Source organism: Humulus lupulus, chromosome 7 (genome assembly GCF_963169125.1).
Source record: "Humulus lupulus chromosome 7, drHumLupu1.1, whole genome shotgun sequence".
NCBI classification, from domain to species: domain Eukaryota; kingdom Viridiplantae; phylum Streptophyta; class Magnoliopsida; order Rosales; family Cannabaceae; genus Humulus; species Humulus lupulus.
In genome coordinates, this window is record NC_084799.1 from 66,596,285 (window position 1) to 66,615,810 (window position 19,526).

General features: G+C 36.2%; 1 protein-coding gene across 1 annotated transcript; it reads left to right on the forward strand.

Annotated features, from left to right (window-relative positions):
- The first annotated feature begins 552 nt into the window (after positions 1–552).
- LOC133788238 (pheophorbidase-like) lies at positions 553–19,269 on the forward strand. Its single transcript, XM_062225634.1, has 4 exons — positions 553–1,012; positions 2,691–2,843; positions 18,598–18,717; positions 18,874–19,269. The coding sequence occupies exons 1-4, from the start codon at positions 698–700 to the stop codon at positions 19,153–19,155; spliced, it is 870 nt and encodes a 289-aa protein (XP_062081618.1). The 5' UTR covers positions 553–697; the 3' UTR covers positions 19,156–19,269.
- Positions 19,270–19,526: the final 257 nt, after the last annotated feature.

Genomic DNA, 19,526 nt, shown 5'->3' on the forward strand with positions numbered 1-19,526 from the left:
ATAACCGATAAAAAGAGGATAAGTAATACAATCATTCGAATTTCTTGTAGTACGTGGACAAATTATTGTTTGACACGTGGAGCAACCACAAGATGCCAAGCGGCGGTATTGACGTATGCCACATGTATACTACTATAGAAACCATGTCAGCAGACATGTAGGATGACACGTCATCTGATGACTCATCAATTGATTTATAACTTAGTGTGGTCCACTGATTCTTTTACCTACCAGTATTAATAAGTGTAGTTAAAGATTATTTCTCCATTAACCTTTACCTACCAGTCTCTATCAATTCAATATTAGTAGGTAAACCATATCACCTACCATTAGGCTAGTTTTACTTACACTTACAATTGGTAGGTAAGGACCCCATTTTCTTGTAGTGTATATTGCCATGTGTCCAAACTTAGTACCACGTCATGTGTGTGCAAATTTTTTGGATAACTACAGTGCAGTCCATAATTTTTCCTATTTTTTTCACTTCATGTGAACTCGCACGTATGTATGATAGATGGACAACATACAAATTAGAAATAAAGGTGTAGAGATAAGGTATAAGGCAACCAAAAAAGAAAACTAGTGTGTGTATATTTACATATATGCTCCAGACCAGACAGTAAGAAGAGAAAGAAGAGATCACAAGTGAGCACTGAGACTCCATCCTCGACGACTACAGAAGTAGAGAAAAGAAATAATGCAGCCAAAAATGAAAACTACTCTATACATATCTATCATCCTTATGATCATCCTAGAGATAAGGATGATGAATTGCGAAAGTGGTTTGGGTTCAAATAAGCAACTTCACTTCGTGCTAGTCCATGGAGCTGGGCATGGAGGGTGGTGCTGGTACAAGATTCGGAGTCTGCTCGAGGCTGCAGGGCACAAGGTCACATGTCTCGACCTTAAGTGCTCAGGCATCGAACCCACTCATTTCAATACCGTCTTCACCTTCGACGACTATAATCAGCCTCTTACCACTTTCATGTCCTCCCTCTCACCCCATCACAAGGTATTAATTAATTATAAATATCACTTATTAAGTCTTCGCATTGATATTATATAATCATTCTAGAATGTATTTAATATATATTGATAATCATGAGGTGGCATATTCTTGGAGTTATCGATCGTCTCCGAATTTTCGGTTCATTTTGCTTTAATATAGTTTTGTCTTCTGTCTTTTTTCTCATATATTTTGTATTTAAAAAAAAAAATTCTAGGTCTTTCTATTGTGATAAGGATGCTTCAATTCAGTTTGTGGTCTACATCGTTAATTATAATTTGATTAAACACTTTTATTTAATTCAATCTGTTATATTTCAATAAATCCATTAACTAATGATCTACCTTGTTTTTAATTTCAATCGGATCTAATATAATTAATTAATAATTAGATTTTGTATTTTTTTTACATTTCAAATCTAATTTTAAATAAAAAGAAAAAAAGTTATCATTTTAAAATATTTTAAATATAATATTGAATATTGGACACTAGATATATTTTTGAATTAGTTTGCTAATAATTCATAACAAATTTTTAATGATTGTTGTACCAAGAAATAAACCTAAAGCATACATGTGTTTTTTTTAAAAGGAAATAAAGCATGCATGTTTGGTGGTGTGGAATTCGTGTTGGTTGAATAATCAACCAAATTGCCAACCTATTTTTTTCTATTTGTTTTGTATATTTTTGTGTGTCTAGTTTAAGTTAATTTATGTTTTGTGTTTATATTTGTCCTTTTTTTGGATTTTGTTTATTTTGATTTTTATAATTGGGTTGATATACAACTTAGATCTTTAAATTATACTGATGTGGGAGACAAACAGAGAAAGTGAAAAAGAGAATGAGAAATATGATTTAAAAGTAAAACAGTTTTAGTTTTAGGCAAGTCCCACCACCCTCTTAAATATAGATGAGTCAAGTTTGTGCTTAAGGTCCTCGATGAAAAGAGTAAATTTTTTTAAAATATTATTTTTATATACAAAAGGATCCAAAATTTTGAAGAAAAAATATATTTTATGTATAATATTTTAATTAAAAAAATTATTAGTTCCCTCAAGGTTCATACTTGGCCCAAGTTTTAGGTCTACCAAATGATGGTTAAAGATTTTAATTATCTTAACCACATATTTTGATTACTACCAAAATAAGGGCCGAAGAAAGAAAGAGAGAACACAAAACAAAATAAGTGAGTGAGAAAAATATTACTTAGAAGAAGAAAATAAAATCATAGTGAGGCTCCAACAACAACAAAGCAAGTCCTCCCTCTGTTTCTATATATTTAGAGAAGGTTATCATTTTGTTTACTTGTAGATAGACAAAGGTTGATGATAATGGCATGAGAGGTTCATTAAAAATAAAAAAACAGGGCCAACCCTAACAAATATTGAATTATAATTAACCTTTAATTTTATAAATTTTATTATAATTGTATTATTTTAATGGTTTTTTTAATTTTTAATTTTTAATTTTATTTTTTTATGTAGAGGTCCTGAGACGAAGAGAGGCGATGCATTATAAGTATTATGAGCCTATATATTTATTTATCCATTTAAATTCAACAATTATATTTTAATATTGAGTATATTGGTATAAATCATATACATTAGGTCGATTTAGATTTGATTTTAAGTCTCAAAATTAATAATTATTTTTCTTAATAATATTGAATGGGATATTGTTGTAGGTGATACTGGTGGGTCATAGCGCTGGGGGTAGTTCTGTCACGGACATGATACAGAAATTTGCTGACAAAGTCCACATGGCCATATACGTGGCAGCTATAATGGTGAACAATATTGGTAATTTAGCTTCAACCGAAGATTATATATCAAATCAAGTAAGATCATTTTTTAAGCTTCATCATACTTTTCTTGTTATAAGTAAACCCTCATATTTATCATTTTCTTTACACGAAATTGAATCTATTTCTTACACTAGTTATATTTACTATTGTACTGATGATTTTGTAGCACAATAGGGTCTAACCTGCCAGTTATAGTTCCTGCAATAAAATTGCTTGATAACAACTTTGCAATCTCTTTAAAAACACAAAAGGCGAGACCTCTGCTAGCTAGTAGTGGATTGGACTCTGAAAAGGGTAGCTTATGCCCCCCCAAGGATAGAAAGGTTATGAGAAAATAGACTTAGTGGCAGCAATGAAGATAATTCTATTGTGATCACAGCCTACCTCAACAAAGAGGATAGATCAAAGACCAGATACCAACCTCATTTGGCCATAAAAGCCAAGTTCATGTCCTTAAACTTTCTAAAGTCCAGACCATCGACAAATTTGGGTAGGCAGAGCTTGTCTCACTCTACCAATTGAGACTTCTCCTGCCTTGTTTGTGTCCCCACCAAAATTGCACCACTCGGTATTCAAGTTTTCCACAAAGATGGGTTGCTAGCATTCCCCACAACATATCTTCTCTATATCTTCAAAATACATCACCAAAATCCCATTTTTTATATTTTACACCAAGCTTTTACTTTACACAACTGTTGGGAATTTATGGCTTTTCACTTTCTAAATCAACAATGAATAATATGAATAATCTCAATAATACAAACCCTAGAGATTAATCAAGAATCACATGCATAGTATGAAGGCAAATATTGAAAATTCAAAGATGAAAGAAAATCTATAAAATGATGTAAAATGAAGAGTGAAATTACACTTTGTAGATAAATGGAATCCTCACATAAAATATTATAGAACTATCAAATGTTTGACCACAAAATATAATGGGACACCCAAAAACGAAATCAAAATAGTCTATCTCAGACAGTTACAGTTTAGAGAAATATAACCTTTTGTTTTGAACAATAGAATATGAAATTTTGTTTTTAATAATTACTAAATTAATTAAACCATGTGAATTAATTTAGGTGCGGAATGGTTATTAACTGTTGAAACATATTTCAGATCTGTTGGGACAGAATCCAAACCAGTCACGACAGAAACTGAACACAATAAAAAGACAATGCAAAATAACAATAAAGAACACAACAAATTTTTACAAGGTTTAGAAACTCTTTCGGATAACCTACTCCTTAGGGCCACGCCCAGAGAATAAAACTAATTAATAAAGAATCACAAGTATAAAATATTGACTTAAACAAAACAAGACTTTCTCTTGATATTTGCCGCAACTTTGTTGTACTTCTTTTCACTAATCTGATTCTGAATGAAACACTCAACCAATTGATCTCCCTTCAATGGCCAGCGAGTGCATGCATCCTCCCGACACAAGGCTTGTAAAAATCCTCTCCCGTAGACTATAAAAATTGTGTTCAAATTACAATATGTATTCACTCATGAATGTGGTATAAACTCACCACAAAAACTAAACACTCATTTTACTACAAGATCATGTGAATACTATGATCTTGAATACAACCTTCTTCTCAAGGCCTTAGAAGCCTATTTATAGAGTCTATTTCGTGCGAAAAAAGTTTGAGAAAGAATCTCCTAATAAAAACAAGAATATTTGAAGATATTCTTGACTGATGAAGAATTGTCATTTTTAGAAGATTCGGATCCGACAGATACGAATTTGGTGGGGATAGCTAATACCTGTGTCAGATCAAATATCTCAAGATAGAAATAACAATTAATTACTTCAAAGATTCAATTTCCTGAAGTTCATTACCTTGAGCTGCACAAAAAATAAAGGACAAATATTCCATAAATGATTTTGAGTAAGTACAGAATATTTGCTTTATATGACAAAGATACAACTTCTATTTATAATCATTTTGAGATAAAATCAAGCTAAATAAGAAATTATATGAAAATCTTACAAACTAATTCCAGCCATTAATATTATGAAAATCACAATAATGGGAAAGTAAAATTATCTTTTAAATAAAAAGATATTTCTATAAAATTTGTCAATTTTAGGATTTACAATCTCCTCCTTTGGAAATTTTATAGATAAGGCATATCTATTTTTTAAAGTATCCTGCATAAAACAAGTGAGTGCTTAGATTCACAAGAGTCTCGAAATGACTCCCCCTGCCAAAAATAACCAAAGCACATGACTAAAACAATGAACAACTGCAGGTTAAAACACATAATCAAAGCACCAAAAAAAATGAGTACTCTCTCCTCCTCCTCATTGTCTAAGAAAAATGCCAAAGAACAAAGGAAACGAAACCAAAACAAAGACACATTTAGTGTTCTTTTACATTTATCAAAAGTAAATAAAAATAGATTGAAAGGAACGGTAACTATCATGGAGCTGGAGTGGTAGATGCATTGATGATCGCCAAAGAATCCAAGATTTGGCATTGAGTATCTTCCATGGCATTGAACCGCTCGGAGAGACTTGCAATTCATGTCTGGATAGAAGCGAGAGCAGTCGGGACAGCAGGGGTGTCAGTCTCGACATCTCCAGACCTAGAACCAGCCAAATTAATGCCTTTGACCTTTCGAGTTGTGGTAGGAGCATTGTCATCTTTGATATCTTTGACAGTGTATGTAGGTCCAACCAAAGGAGAAATCAAGGTCTTGTGTGACTTCTTCAAAGGACGTTGAGAGTCTAATAGTTTGTAAATGACTTGTGGAAACATCAAGTGTTGACCCTTGCGTCTGGCACCACTCAAGGACACGATCTGATAAAAAATAGCAGCAGCAAGATCGACAGTGACACTAGTCCCAATTTTGAACAATAGAAAGGCCATATCTTGAGTGATGAGTAAGGTCCGAGACACAAAGAGAAACACTTGGTTCCCACACCATAGCTTGGCTAACTAATTCAGAAAAAACTTTCCTTCGCAAACTCAATAGAATCATCAATCTCAACAGGAACTAGATTTAGGACCTTAGCAATTTTGGTAGGACTAAACCTATACCAATGACCCCTAACATAAACCTTATGAAACATAAAAGAAGTCTGATATAGCAACTCATCATTAAGATTTGCATAAAATTCCTTAACTACCTGAGGCACAAATCCATCAAAGCTAGACAAAGAACATAACCAATCCCTTTCTTCTAAAGTAAGCAAAACCCCAAAAACACAATGAGGAGCAAAAAGGAAATTTCATTCACTAATAAAGTGACGATGCTCATAAAATTTCATATATTTCTCATTACCATTAAAACAGAATGTAAGAGAATGAGCTTTGAAATAGGAACCTAAAGTACGGACGGGGTCACCTTTATGTTTAGTGCTTTTGGTAGACAATTCAGGAAATGTCAATGGAGTTGTGCCCTTTGGGTCAGATGCAACAGGAGTGGTTTCGGATGGGTCTGCTTCAGATTCAGTCTCCCCCTCCGAATCTTCATGAGGTTCTTCAGGAATTGGCTCGGTCAAGGAGGGGTCCAACTCAGGCAATGAGTCTTCCGTTTCAGGAGAGACATCCTCCGAGGAGGTGTAAGGAGGTGGGTTGATTTTCGCCTTCAATTTGAATTTGGATAAAGGACTGGAAACAGAGATGGGGCTAGTACCTTTGTTGGAACCACTTTGGTCTTTTTGGATTTCTTTGACACAACGACTTTTGATTTGTGCTTGCCCTTTGCCTTGGCTGTCATCAAATTAGGGGATAATGAAGACTCAGAGTCATGATTTGATTGATCGAACACGACTTCGGTGGAGACAGATTGTGTAGGTCTTGAAGTCAAGGTGGGCTTGTTTTTACTGGACCTTTGGGTGAGGCGAGTGGAACCGCCGAGGCTTGGTTTTGTTGCGGATCAAGGATGGGAAAGGTCACTCCTTTACTAGTAGCCCCAATCAAAGTAGATCCCTCAGGAATCGGAAGAGCAAGGGCCTTCTTCCTTGCTATGGTTTTGGGTCGACGACCTGTAGGAGTCGAGGTAGCTGGGATTGACACTAGAACAGAAGGGGTGGCATATGGAACTGTCTTAAGATTTCGTCTCCTTCTGAGACTTCACAGGTTTGGAGATAGATCCACGGCCTCGGGTCTTCATGGCTGCTAGAAGAGAAACAAACGGAGACACACAATGAAAAAAACCTAAACAACTTAGGTACAAGTGAGCGAGAAAGAAAACAAGAAAACACTTAGAATTAAAAAGTCAAAGGGAATCCGAATATATAGAGAATTCAGTGAACAAATGAGGAAAATTCAAAAATAGGTAACTAAAAAATGGGTAACCGAATTTAATTTGATAAATGCCAAAATATCTCATTTTAAAAACAAATATTCTCTCACACCTCATAATTGGAAACTTTTACAAGATTTTGAATATAATAAGATAAAACAAATAAATTGCATCTATTATCTTTATGTTTTTTTTTTAATTTTAGTTTTTCTTTAGTACTCGGTCAAAAAAGATTTTATTTTTATTATTCTTTTATCACAAAAAAAAAAACAATTGCCGAAAATAAAAGGATAAATTGTCGTACCATATGTGTCAATGTAAATGTCAAGTCCTGTTCAAGAGAAACAACATAAAAAATTTCTTCAATAATTAGAAAAATGAATTATAATTAAAATACTAAGTGATAATGATAACCATAATTCGAAAAAGAATATACCAATCACAAAAATATATTTTATTTAATTCATTATGTGTATGAGTCTTACAACATTCTTACGTAGTCTAGTCAGCAAGCATATGTGAGTGCATGTTTAATTATTTTGGCGTTTCTTTTTGGCCTTTTAAAGCTAGGGTCATTGCCCATGTTTGGTAATTGTAGCCTTTTTCAATTTGTAACCATAATGGTGGCTATAACTCTTATACTGATGGTAGCTCTTTACACTGGTAGAGTATCCTCCAATATAATTGCTAATTACTTGGTACCAACTTACTCAATAGCTCTTTTCCAAAATGGGGCATGAAAAAGAATCTGGATTAAGGAATGCTCATACAAAAACAGACATAATGATTTGATCAAATATAAATTGGATGGTCTATAATTTTTCAAATATGGTTTTTATTCCTCACAAAATATAAGAATTTTAACGTTAATTTTCTAAAAAATTACAAAATATGGTCATCAAATTTCTTCCAAATAGGACAAGAGATTCCGAATGTGAATTAAGTTAAGAAAATTCAAAGCATCACAAACAAAATCCTAGAATTTAACTAGGTACAAACATCCTGGAACTAAATCAGGTTCAAGGCCTGATCTTTAGCAGTTATAAGCGACTAGGCGATCAAAGTCCTATAAATAACCAAGTCATCAACCATAAATTAAATGGGCGAGCCTTCAGAAAAAAATATCTCCATAAAAGAATTACCCCTATATCTATTCAGATGTATAAGGATTTTGAAGGCTCATAAACATAAATACTTGATAGAAAAGGGGGGTAAAAAAAGATAAGATATAGCAAGTTGATACATATATCAAAATATGTAAAGTATAAAAATAACCTCGGGGTAAAGCTCAATGGAAATTGTCTCGGCCTAAAAGGTCCAAATACAAATGGCTCCAAATGCCCAAACAAAGAAAAATAAAAAAGGTCCACCATCATCCCTGAGCTCCGGTAACTTGCTCTCGAGATGACACCTCTTCCTCCTCGACTTCTTCTGCAACTCTCAAAGCCTCCACTGTCTCTGCAGACTCTTTTGATAATCAGTCCTGGAATTCAGTGAGATAGCACCCCCAAAGTTTCGCGTCCAAGAATGAGAAATCCCTTTCCTGGTTGTACACCTAGCACATATAAAACATTGCTTCCATAGAGCTCTCTGCTTCAACAACGTCCTCCTTGGCCTTCGCTTTGACCTCCACAAGCTTCTGCTTGAGATTGTCGACCTCCGTAAGCTTCTGCTTAAGATTGTTAACCTCGAGTTGAAGCTGGTATCGTTGTTGGATTACCTCCAAGGCTTGCGCTTTGGAATTTTTCTCGTTCTTCGGGGAGCTCTCCAGTGCATTGTTACCCTTGTCCACCTCAGCTCGGATCCAAGCGATACCATGGATCAGAGCCATGCAAGACTGTAGACAATGAATGAAGAGGGGTCAGTTTGTGAAAGCATGTATTTGAAGAAGGAGGATAAGGATAAGACTTACTGTCAGAGTCATCCCTAGCGTAGATTCGAGGATGGTCGCCGAGGGTCTCACCTCTATAGCGTGCAGCTCTTTGGTGTTGACAAAACTTGCATGCTTCATCAGATGGTTCACGATATCTTGATATGAACCGTGTAGAGGTTCTGGATATTTCCACACCTCGTGGGGAGGAACTAGGATCATGATAGTTGGGGCTTCATGTAATGCCCTGGATAGCCAAGACCATTACACTGTGTACTTATAAAGGTGAAAGACTTGCTAATCAAGTCATTAGTTTAAAAACGTGTCGCTAAACCTGTATGAGCTAGGGTTAAGAAGGTTTTGGTCTCAAAAGTTTCATTTTATATAATTAAACTGTTATTTACATGGGATCCCAAAAGAACAGAGTTAAAAGTTGGTTTACAGACTTCCAAAGGTACATAAACAGTTATTGGCCATACTAAGGAAAAATAGACAATCTTTGGGTCTCTCGTACCTGCCTAAACCTCAACCGTGGCGGCTGAGCAGCTGTCCATGTACATTCCGCTCGCAGAGCTCTCCAATCAAGGCTGATCAAGCTTGCCCTTGCCTTTACCTGCACCACGTAGCACCCATGAGCCAAGGCCCAGCAAGAAAACATGTGCAACACAAATAGTAATAACAGATAGCAAACTCACTAAGCATGAACTCTCATCAAGTAATCCACATTAACCATTCAGCATATATTCAGAATCATGGATGCAATCAAACACTTATAACACTCATATCACATAATAATCAGGGCTAACAACTTAGGCCGCACCCTCTGTTTATCCCACTGACTTCGGCCTGCTTAAAGCGAGCTCAATGCATATTAAGCTGTCCTCGGCTACCAGTAGCCAAGCCGCACCCTGTGTGCTAGTGTAACCCTTGGCATCCTTAGGCCGCTGGTTCACTAATTAGCTTGCATGGCATAATACCATCCTTTCAAGCATTTATAATAGGGAGCCCTTAGTCCTGTTACAGATATTCAACCAGGTGCAGTTTTCTTACCTTTAATCTTTACGGTTTCGGATTACGAGCGATGCTCCTCAGGCACGATCCGTTCCCGAGCCTAAGCCTTTACCACCTAGTCACAACCAAGGTAAAGGATACCATCAACAAACTTAAATGGGTTCCTAGACAAAGTTCTAATCTCTGGAACATTGAATTTCACCAAACATGATAAAAGATTCAATCCCGAGCACCCTAGGTTAAATTCCCAAGCCTAGAATCTCAAAATCCCTTAAGGGCCGCGGCATTAGCCAACCATGCCACGGCATGGCCCTAATCAGGGACCACCCAATGCCCAAAAACAGGTAAGGGCCGCGGCATTGCTTAGACCATCCCGCAGCCCGCCCTCCTTCCTCAACATCCATGAGTTTCGAAGGGCCGCGGCTCACGAAGAACTATGCCGCGGCCCGACCCCTTCAAACCCAGAAAATCACCATTTTTAACTCTCAAACCTCATGCAAACTCACTCAAAACCACCCCAAATCCTCAACTCAACTATCCACAAACTTCCCACTAGATTACAACAACACAACCCAGCTGAATCCTAGGCTAGAAACCCATTTCAATTACTGAAACTTTCTAACTTAAAAACACAAAACCCAGCCATGAAAACACCATAACTCAGCCTGTAAACCTTGAATTAAAGCTTACCTTAGTTGCAGAACCAATCCTCCAAGAGTTCCCTGACCTAACTTCCAAGGTTCCAGCCTCAAATTCAACCTTTAATGCCAAAAACCAATAAGCACTTAGAACTCAGCTGTATACACAGAATTTAACCACCAAAAATGAAACTCAGAACTTACCTTAACTCTTGATCAGATCCTTTAGCTAACCCTGAGCTAATCCCCGAAAGCCTCAGCTCAATTTCTCTGAATTTCCCAGCCAAATCCCTCTTGCTTCTGTGATTCCTTTGAGAGAGAAGGAAGAAGGTCGGTCTAGTATTTGTTCTACTATTTTCCTTAAGTTTCTGTCTATTCTTATCCCATTGAGTCAATCCCGAGGCTCGGGGTACCGGAAACGTTCCCGAGGGCAAAACGGTAAAATCCCCCAGTATTCCCGCTTAGACCTCCTAACCTCAAATATATCTCCATATATTTATTTTCATAACCCGATAGTCTAAATAACTACCCGATACCTAAAATACCCCTGACTTATCCAAAGTCAACTATTAAGCTCCGTTGTAACTTTTTCCGCTACCTAGCTCCCTAGGATCGCCTCAGGTCACACGCTGCAGATCTACCCACATAATAATGTGGTTCTCACATTTATAACATTTAATCACAATTCAACATTCATAAAATCATACATGCATTCTTATCATATAATCATGTATTAAATCAATAAATTCACACATAAACCAATTATGCCCTCCGAGCACACTAATCAAGGCTCTTAAGTTATATTAGTGATTTTGGGTCGTTACACTTTAGCTTGGGCAGCCAGCGAGATAGAAGCGAAGTCTCGAGGAGTTGGTGGATGAGATTCTAGGGTCATGACTACGATGACCTAGGGTTATTGCTGCTTCTGGGCAGAGTTTGCACCCTTGTCTTTCGCAGGAGACTCGGTAGCGACTCCAACACTGTGAGTGGTCTTCTTCAAAATCCTCTGCTTCTTTACGCTTAGTCTGGTTTTGAAGGCATGATTTAGATTCATGTACTCGTTTGCAAAAGAGTGAGCAGAAGAATCAGGTCCAAGAATTGTTAGTTAAGATAATACAAAGTAAAACGTAGCATAACAAGAACCCTACCCTCCGAACAAGAGGAGGAAACTACTACAATCAATTCTGGATTATGGATTTGACTTGATATAACCTCTAACTCTTGGATTATTAGAGGAGAGGGAAATTGTAGCATTACTACTTCATGGGACCTACTAGGTTCGAGCTCCTCATCTGGACTAGGCTCATGCTTGACCTGCTTAATACCTAGAGTAAAGGTACCCTGACGCAAGGAATGCCATGATAGGAGGTTTGTACCATACTATTAAAAATTGTGGACCTAAAATGTAAAGTATTATCTACTACTACGATATATTTAGGGTAGGAAAAATCATGACGTACGACTAGTTGATCGACGCACTGATGTCAGCTCACAAGCTGCCTCGGGTTGAATCAGACTAGCCTGAAACTGGCAGCAACTCGATTTATTTCTCTATCTTGATTACCTTGGCTGGAGGTGCTGGCTGCTGCCCCCAATTCAACATGACCTTGGTCAGAATCCTATTTGTCTTCAGAGATCTTTCCTTTACGCACCAACGGTGCAACCTCATCTTCTTCCTCAACCTCATCGACGATTGGAGGAAGGTCTTGGGGAGGACCTCAAGACTTGATGGCCAATGTCTGATCCTTTCAGATTAGCTTACAGGCCACCATGGTGGTGTCATTCACCATCGCCCTAAACTCTTTTTCCTTAGCAGAAGTGTTGGACAGAGTTCGGTATTGACCTCCAATGGTCTCAGAACGTTCTGTTCTCTTGTAAATGGCTGCACAAGATAACAACTCGATGAGAATATAAGTTTTAAATTGGTTAAGATAAGGACTTCAAGTAAAGATTTCAAAAGGCTGAGAAACTTTCGATAATGGTTAAAGTATCGGTAGGTGTAGTTCTTGACCCATTTGACATAAAGAATTGGTATTTATAGTCATTCGGATGGCTGAGGAAGCCGATGATGCTAGCAGACTTAGGACACTAGGTGAGGTAGTATAAACCACCTTCAGTTTTAATGTCTCGATTGGCTTTCACACAGAAAAAATATAAAATGTCCTCTAGAGTGGGAACCTCCCACTCGTTCTTGAGGAATAACTACTTTAACCCCGCAAGGAGGCAATATGAATTCGGGGGGGGAGCTAGAATGGAGTGAGCTCGACGTAGTTCAGTAAGTCTACGAAATACTGCTCTAGCGGGAGGAAGGCACCTGACTTCAGATGCTCATGACTCTAGGCCCTGAAGTCATCCTGCAATGGGGTGCAACTCTGCTCTCTTGCAAAAGGAGGCCGAGTATAAAATTCGGGAATCATCTCTATCCCATGACTCGTCATTATCTTGTTGACTTTGACTTGGTTCGTTATTCGAGATAGGATTCTCTGTGCCTCAAAGAAACTATCAGGTCCTACCTTGACCTTCCTTCCACCACTGGGCCAAACTGGGGAATGGGTGTCTCAGGGGCGACTTGTTTATCCTTGCCTCGAGAAGAGGAGCCTGTCACAGTCTTTTTCTTTGGAAGGGCCATAACAAAGATTTTATTTTGCCTAATTACAAAATGATCCATTAGAGGTGACCTGGGAATATAACCTCTCTAATAATGGAAGAAATGGCAACCTAAAATTCTAAGGTTTTATTACTCATCCTAAGCCATCTATGAGTCAAAGAGTAGGCTTAATACCTCGACGCGTGGTCCCACGCGCGTCTTTAGTTTACGCACCCGAATCTCGAGAAGGTGTTGAAATTTCGGGATTAGTGTGTCAGATGCAGTGGTTTCGAAAGGTGGTTTAATGCAAAACTGTTCCAATACCGTAATCCTTAAGTTACCCAAAACTGAACCTAAAACCCTTGAATCTTCAAACCCATAAATTCAAACATTCATGCTTCGAACCCATAAAATAACCCCTTTTTTGTGCATTATTTCTAATCGTTTCTAGTGCTATTGTTTTTGTCATAGTAAAAACCTACACTAAAATCGTACAGAACAAAAGTAAGGCAAAAACAATGGAAAATTTCATAAAACTTATTTAACAAAGAGAAAATGAAATCTAAACCAGAGGTGAGAATACTTACAGATTGGATTCTTGATCGACAAGTGAAGGAAGAACAAAAAATGCCTGAAAAATACAAGCGTGAAGACCTGGGAATTTCTGGGAAGCAAGGGATTTCAAAGAGTTTGAATGTTTTGAGAAGAAGAGAAACAAAAGGAAAAGTTTAGAATGCAAAGGTGGCTAGGCACATATTCTGCTGTTATATTTATACGTAAACTTCAGGGACAAATTTGAGCCACACAATTAAAGCAAGAAGAGATCCGAGGGTCAGAATTAAATAAACCAAATGATGGAAAAAAGTTGACAAGACAACTGTCACAGTACACAAAACTCGAACAGGCACCTATAGCAAGCAGACACATGTCCCATACTCAAGTGAGTGGGTGGGCACGATTTCTTATGATAGAAGCCAAATTGTCCCTAATGTACATGTCAGAAGTGACGCCGTGCACGAGCATGAACTTGGGGGGAAAATGTTGTACCCTGAAAGCACAAGCTCAACTATTTAGCTCAGTGTACAACTGGCACGAAATAAATTAATGAGGCAAGACTTCGGAGATGTTTCCTTAACCCTGGAACAAACAACTCGAGGTTGTGTCATTGAGTCCGGAACAGCCTAGGATCTTCCAGACCGTTAGAGATGCTAATGACAGAGATCAAGGTACGTAGTGTCCAGATCGCCTGCATCAAGGTTGAGCATTATCTAAGTCAAACCATTCTACTCCAATCATATCCAGCTCTAAAATGGCATCTAGCTCGGATTGGGAGAATCCATGCAGACTCGGAAGCCCAATATGCGCAATAAATGCATATAGTCGTTATATGCATTTATAGATTAATGTAAAACAACAATGAGCTTAATTAGGATATTTTAGTGTCTACTAACTTGGGAAGTTACCCAACTTGTACGTTACCATTTATAGTACGGTTACCCAATATTGTCCACCATAATTCCCTATAAATACAAGGGAAATTGCAGTGAAAGGGACTGACATTCTGTATGCAAAAACTATGCCGAAATTGTCATAAACAATTTCGTCTAGGTTTCCTAAACATATCAATAATATAGACTCGTGGGCTAGGTGGATTTTAACCACTGAACCATGTAAAATCTAGGTTTTTTTTTTTTTAATATTTCTTTACATTCTATTTATAAAAACCTTAATCTCTCTATTTTAGATTTCTAAATCTCTTGTTGACGAAAAACTGAGTAACAGTATCACTACCCGCCGCCCGACTTGCACCTTGTCCTCAAGGTGGAAAAGAAGGACCATCTGCTGCAAGTGGGTCAGATGCATTGGTTGTAGGGTCAGCAATGGTCTCTTCAAATCTCCAGGATTAATATCTTCCAACAACAAGAGCACTTGTAACTCTTTCATCTTGCAACGATGACCCGACGAATACCTCTCATCACACTTGTAGCACAAGCCGCGTGCACGCTTCTGCTGAAGTTCTGCTTCCAAAAGTCGACAGAAGGTTGGCTCGGCTTTGGTGATTGTCATGTGTAGCGAATACCCCGTTGGGATTGAAGAAGGCAAAGCCTCAAAGGAGAACCCTATACTGCGACTAAAGTTGGTAGACGACACCAATTGATACACTATAGGAGTGTATCTCACGAAACCTATTAAAATAGCTAGGAAGTAAAGGGAATTTTTTTTATTGAAATACCAGAAAAATAAAGAAACACTTCCAGGATATAGAGACCTGGTTTCTCTCCAGCCTAAGGCTCAAATACATCAATTTCGGCATGTCCTAACCCTTCCCATCTCACCCTATTTAATTCCTTAAGCTTTCCAAACAAAGCTGAAATCAATACAGAAAATAAAATTAAGTAACTAAAATCACCAACTTTTCCTAATTGTCACATTCTCAAATATGTTATTAATCACCACATCTCCCTAACATAGATGTATGGGCTGGTGGTGTATATATAACTTTTGGAGTTGCCTACTATTGGGTCAATTTTTTAAGAAAAGTTGCCAAAATTGATGTGGATGAAAGAGAAAAAAAAATTGAAGTGGAGGTTTTGTACTTTTGGCAATCAATAGAGTTGCTAGCATTGGATTGGAGATGCTTTAAGGTACAAAAGGGGAAAGAAGTGCCTAGGTGGGTTGCCAATAACTAAATTATCCATGGAGGCAGTTGAGAAACACTCTTTATGTAAAGGATATAGGCATTGGATGCCTGAAGAGCTTTGAATATGTTTAGAATTATGTCTCAATTAAGGCAAACAAAGGCCTTGGATAAATAGATCTTAACGGCCAAAAAACCTTATCTTCCTTTCTTGCGCTTGAACGCATGAATATTCTTTTGGATAATGCCAGAATTGTTATGAATGGAATGACCCACAATGAATGCTGATTGAGTTGGTTGAATAAATCTGGCCAGTGATAATTTTAGCCTATTAGCAATGATTTTGAATATAGTGTTGTAGAAGACATTGCACATGGAGATATAAGCCTGTGGTGAGTTATTTTTGTGGTGTGCTACAATTTAGGAGTGAGAATAACATTGATGCATTGAAACCTGCATGTAAATTCTCAATAGAAAAGAAATGAGAGACAGCTTCACAAAAGGGAAAAGTCACCCTATTCCAGTAATGCTTAAAAAAGAGGACAGAGTCTATCAGGGCGACATTTCGGTTCTGTCATATCAAGGATGGCCATAGTTGCTCAGAATATATAAGGCGATCTAAGCTCATCAACATTGCTTAGCACTAGAGTCTCTTAGACTTCTTTTAAGTGTTGCAGAAACGCTGTTGCAATCAAGCTTTTATTTGTAGTCTAGTTATCTGTATCATCGCCCATATTGATTAAGTTGATTGAGTTGCTTCTTCTTCTGTTGATAGTAGTGAGAAAAAAGAACTTTGAACAACAATCCCCTTCTTTGATTCAACACCGAGACTGATCTAAGAAAAAAGAATTTCGAACAAATAATTCCCTTATTTGAACAATAATCTCCTACTTTGATCCAAAACCCAAATTGACTACTTTGATACAACACCCAAATTGATTAAGTTGATTTAGTTGCAGAATAGGAATAGTGAAGCAAACACCAAGAGGCAGTAACAATGACGCTTTAAATGTTTCAGACTTTTTGAAATGATTTTTCGGGAAAGGTAGAGGTAAACCTGAAATGCAAGCTATATATACTAGGGATTAATGCCAACTCACGTTATTATTCAGTAAGCATATAAGGAATCACCTGTATTACACTCTAGTCAAGCATGGGACAGACCAACCAAACACGAATGATGGAATATTGATTAAGTAACGAGAAACACATACGAAAAACATTAGAAAAATATATATTTCAACGGAATATAATAGAAATCAAGATGCAACTTTAGAAAATTGAACAAGATGATTGATTAAATAAAAATACAACCTTATTGCAATAAATACAAGTAATTAAGAAAAAAATATGATATAGTAAATAAAAATACACAACTCAAAACAAAATAATACAACTAAATATAGAGACTATAAAATGAATAAGAGCAAAGAAGAAAATGAAGAATATTTTTACACTCACACAACCTTAAGGGGGTGTTTGGTATGGGGTAAAGTAATGATGGGAATGAGAATTTAAATCCCTTCCTATATTTGGTTCAAATTTTAAGGGGGTAAAATTAATAATTTGTATGAGCCCCACATGTATTTTAAGGGTAAAGTGAACTCTTTTGTATACAAGAGTTTAATATTACTTCAATCCTAAGTCCTTCTACACTTTCCAAAGCAACTTAATTACTTAAAACAAACACCCCCTAAAGGAATCACCAACTTGAACAAGGTTCAATACCTTTGTCCAAAAGTTTATTTTTCCTATTCTTTAAGCACTAAAAGAACTTTCAAATGGAAATAGCTCTATGAAATTATCAAGTCTTTTGTGAATTTCTAACTAACTGCCCTAGTGGATAATGATGTGTCTTACAAGTGAGCACTAAACTTCTATTTATAGAGTTTTATGATACCCTTTGAATTTCTAATTCCACCAACCCATTGGTTGTTGACAATGTTAAATTAAGTGTTTATGGAATTAAAGAGAAGATTTGAGAGTTACTAGAAGTCTTACACACATTCAAATTGTTCAAAAATGCAAAATGAGATTTGTTTATCAGCCTCCTAGCTAGTAAACTCCCAATTTTGCATTTTGCCACAAAAATGCACCTACTCAACCCCTTTTGATTTTCTAACTTCCATTCACCTAATGATAGTCATATTCACATCTCCAACAACTATTCAACATAATAGCTTATGAAATTGAATTTAGAAATGTGTAACTCTTATTTTACACATTAATAGGTGATTTTTGTAAGTTACAAATGGTTACAAGTTTGTAACTCCCCAAAATATGACACTCATTTGTCACACTTATTTCTCTTTATTATTTAGTACAACATTATATTATTTTTAAAATAAAAAAACAAGAACATGCAAAATGAATTTTGCAAAAACTGACTTCATAACATGATAAATGATTTTTTAAATTTATGAAACACTAATTAACTTAATTTATTATTACATTTTCGCAGGTTTTACAAATGTTGTTTGAAATTAGGGCTATTCATGAAATATTAATCAATCTATATATCCCAAAGGATAAACAAACAATTAATTCTTTGATCGAAATAAACTGATATGTGTAAACCTTATTCAAATCTGTATAGAAGATCACCTGATTTTCGACAAAAACATATGTACACAAAATATAAATTTTAATTTGACAAATGACCTGTGGAATCCATCTAGAGATTATTTATAGTATTACACACTAAATGTCACTTTATAAAATTAACCTAATTCGAATGTATTATGAGGTGGTTAATCATTATTTTTTCATAAAATGTGTGCTAGCTTGGAGACTTTGATGCATATGAGTTCATATGTGGACTCGGACCGGACCAGCCTCCAACCGGGGTCATGGTTAAGCCTGAACTTAGGCGCCAAGTCCTATACAATGAGAGCCCAGTTGAGGTAACTAGTAACGACAAAATCAAATAATAATAATTATAACCAATTTAAGTGATTCTATGTACTTAAAATATAATTTTTCTGTAAATGTATACTATAAATTTGTGTAAAGATTAATTAATTAGGTTTAGGTGATGATATATGTGTTTATATAATCAGGATTTCACACTAGCATCAATGTTGCTGAGGCCGTCACCAGCTAGGGCTTTAGCTTCAGCAAATGTAGTCCAAGACGTAGTAGTGCCAAGAGTGTTTATCAGGACAATGAAAGACAAACTATTCAAGCCAGAGCACCAAGAGGACATGATAAAGAAATGGCCACCATCTAAAGTGTTAGCTATTGATGAAAGTGATCACTGCCCATTTTTCTCGGCCCCAGATGTGCTTTTCGCCCTTCTCCTCGAAGCAGCCATTTCCATAATGCCATTAACTACATCATAACCCACTTGTTGCTTCGAGATCGATGTTTTAATTATTTTTGGTTTGTTTGATTTGATCGCGTGTACTGTAGATTTGGTCACAATTCGTCATTTCATAATTAAATCTACTTTTTTTTATAATTAACTGAAAGAGTTATTATTATTATTATTATTATTATTATTATTATTATTATTATAAGATAAGTATTTCTTCAATTGGACATAAATGAGGTGGACAATTAAAATAAGTTATATTATAACTGAATTTAATTTTAGAATTCTATAAATGAGTAATTGGTGAGAATCAACCTCTTTTATAGGGCATTTTGCACAATGACTCACTTAGAAAACTTGTTAGTAAAATGACGTATTTTGTTGATGAATTGTATTGAC

Bases quoted from the DNA above. Each gene is read 5' to 3' on its own strand.
- LOC133788238 (XM_062225634.1), top strand. From the start codon at position 698: ATGCAGCCAAAAATGAAAACTACTCTATACATATCTATCATCCTTATG. The intron at 1,013-2,690 runs GTATTAATTAAT...ATATTGTTGTAG, and splicing joins CCCTCTCACCCCATCACAAG to GTGATACTGGTGGGTCATAG. The intron at 18,718-18,873 runs GTAACTAGTAAC...TTATATAATCAG, and splicing joins ACAATGAGAGCCCAGTTGAG to GATTTCACACTAGCATCAAT.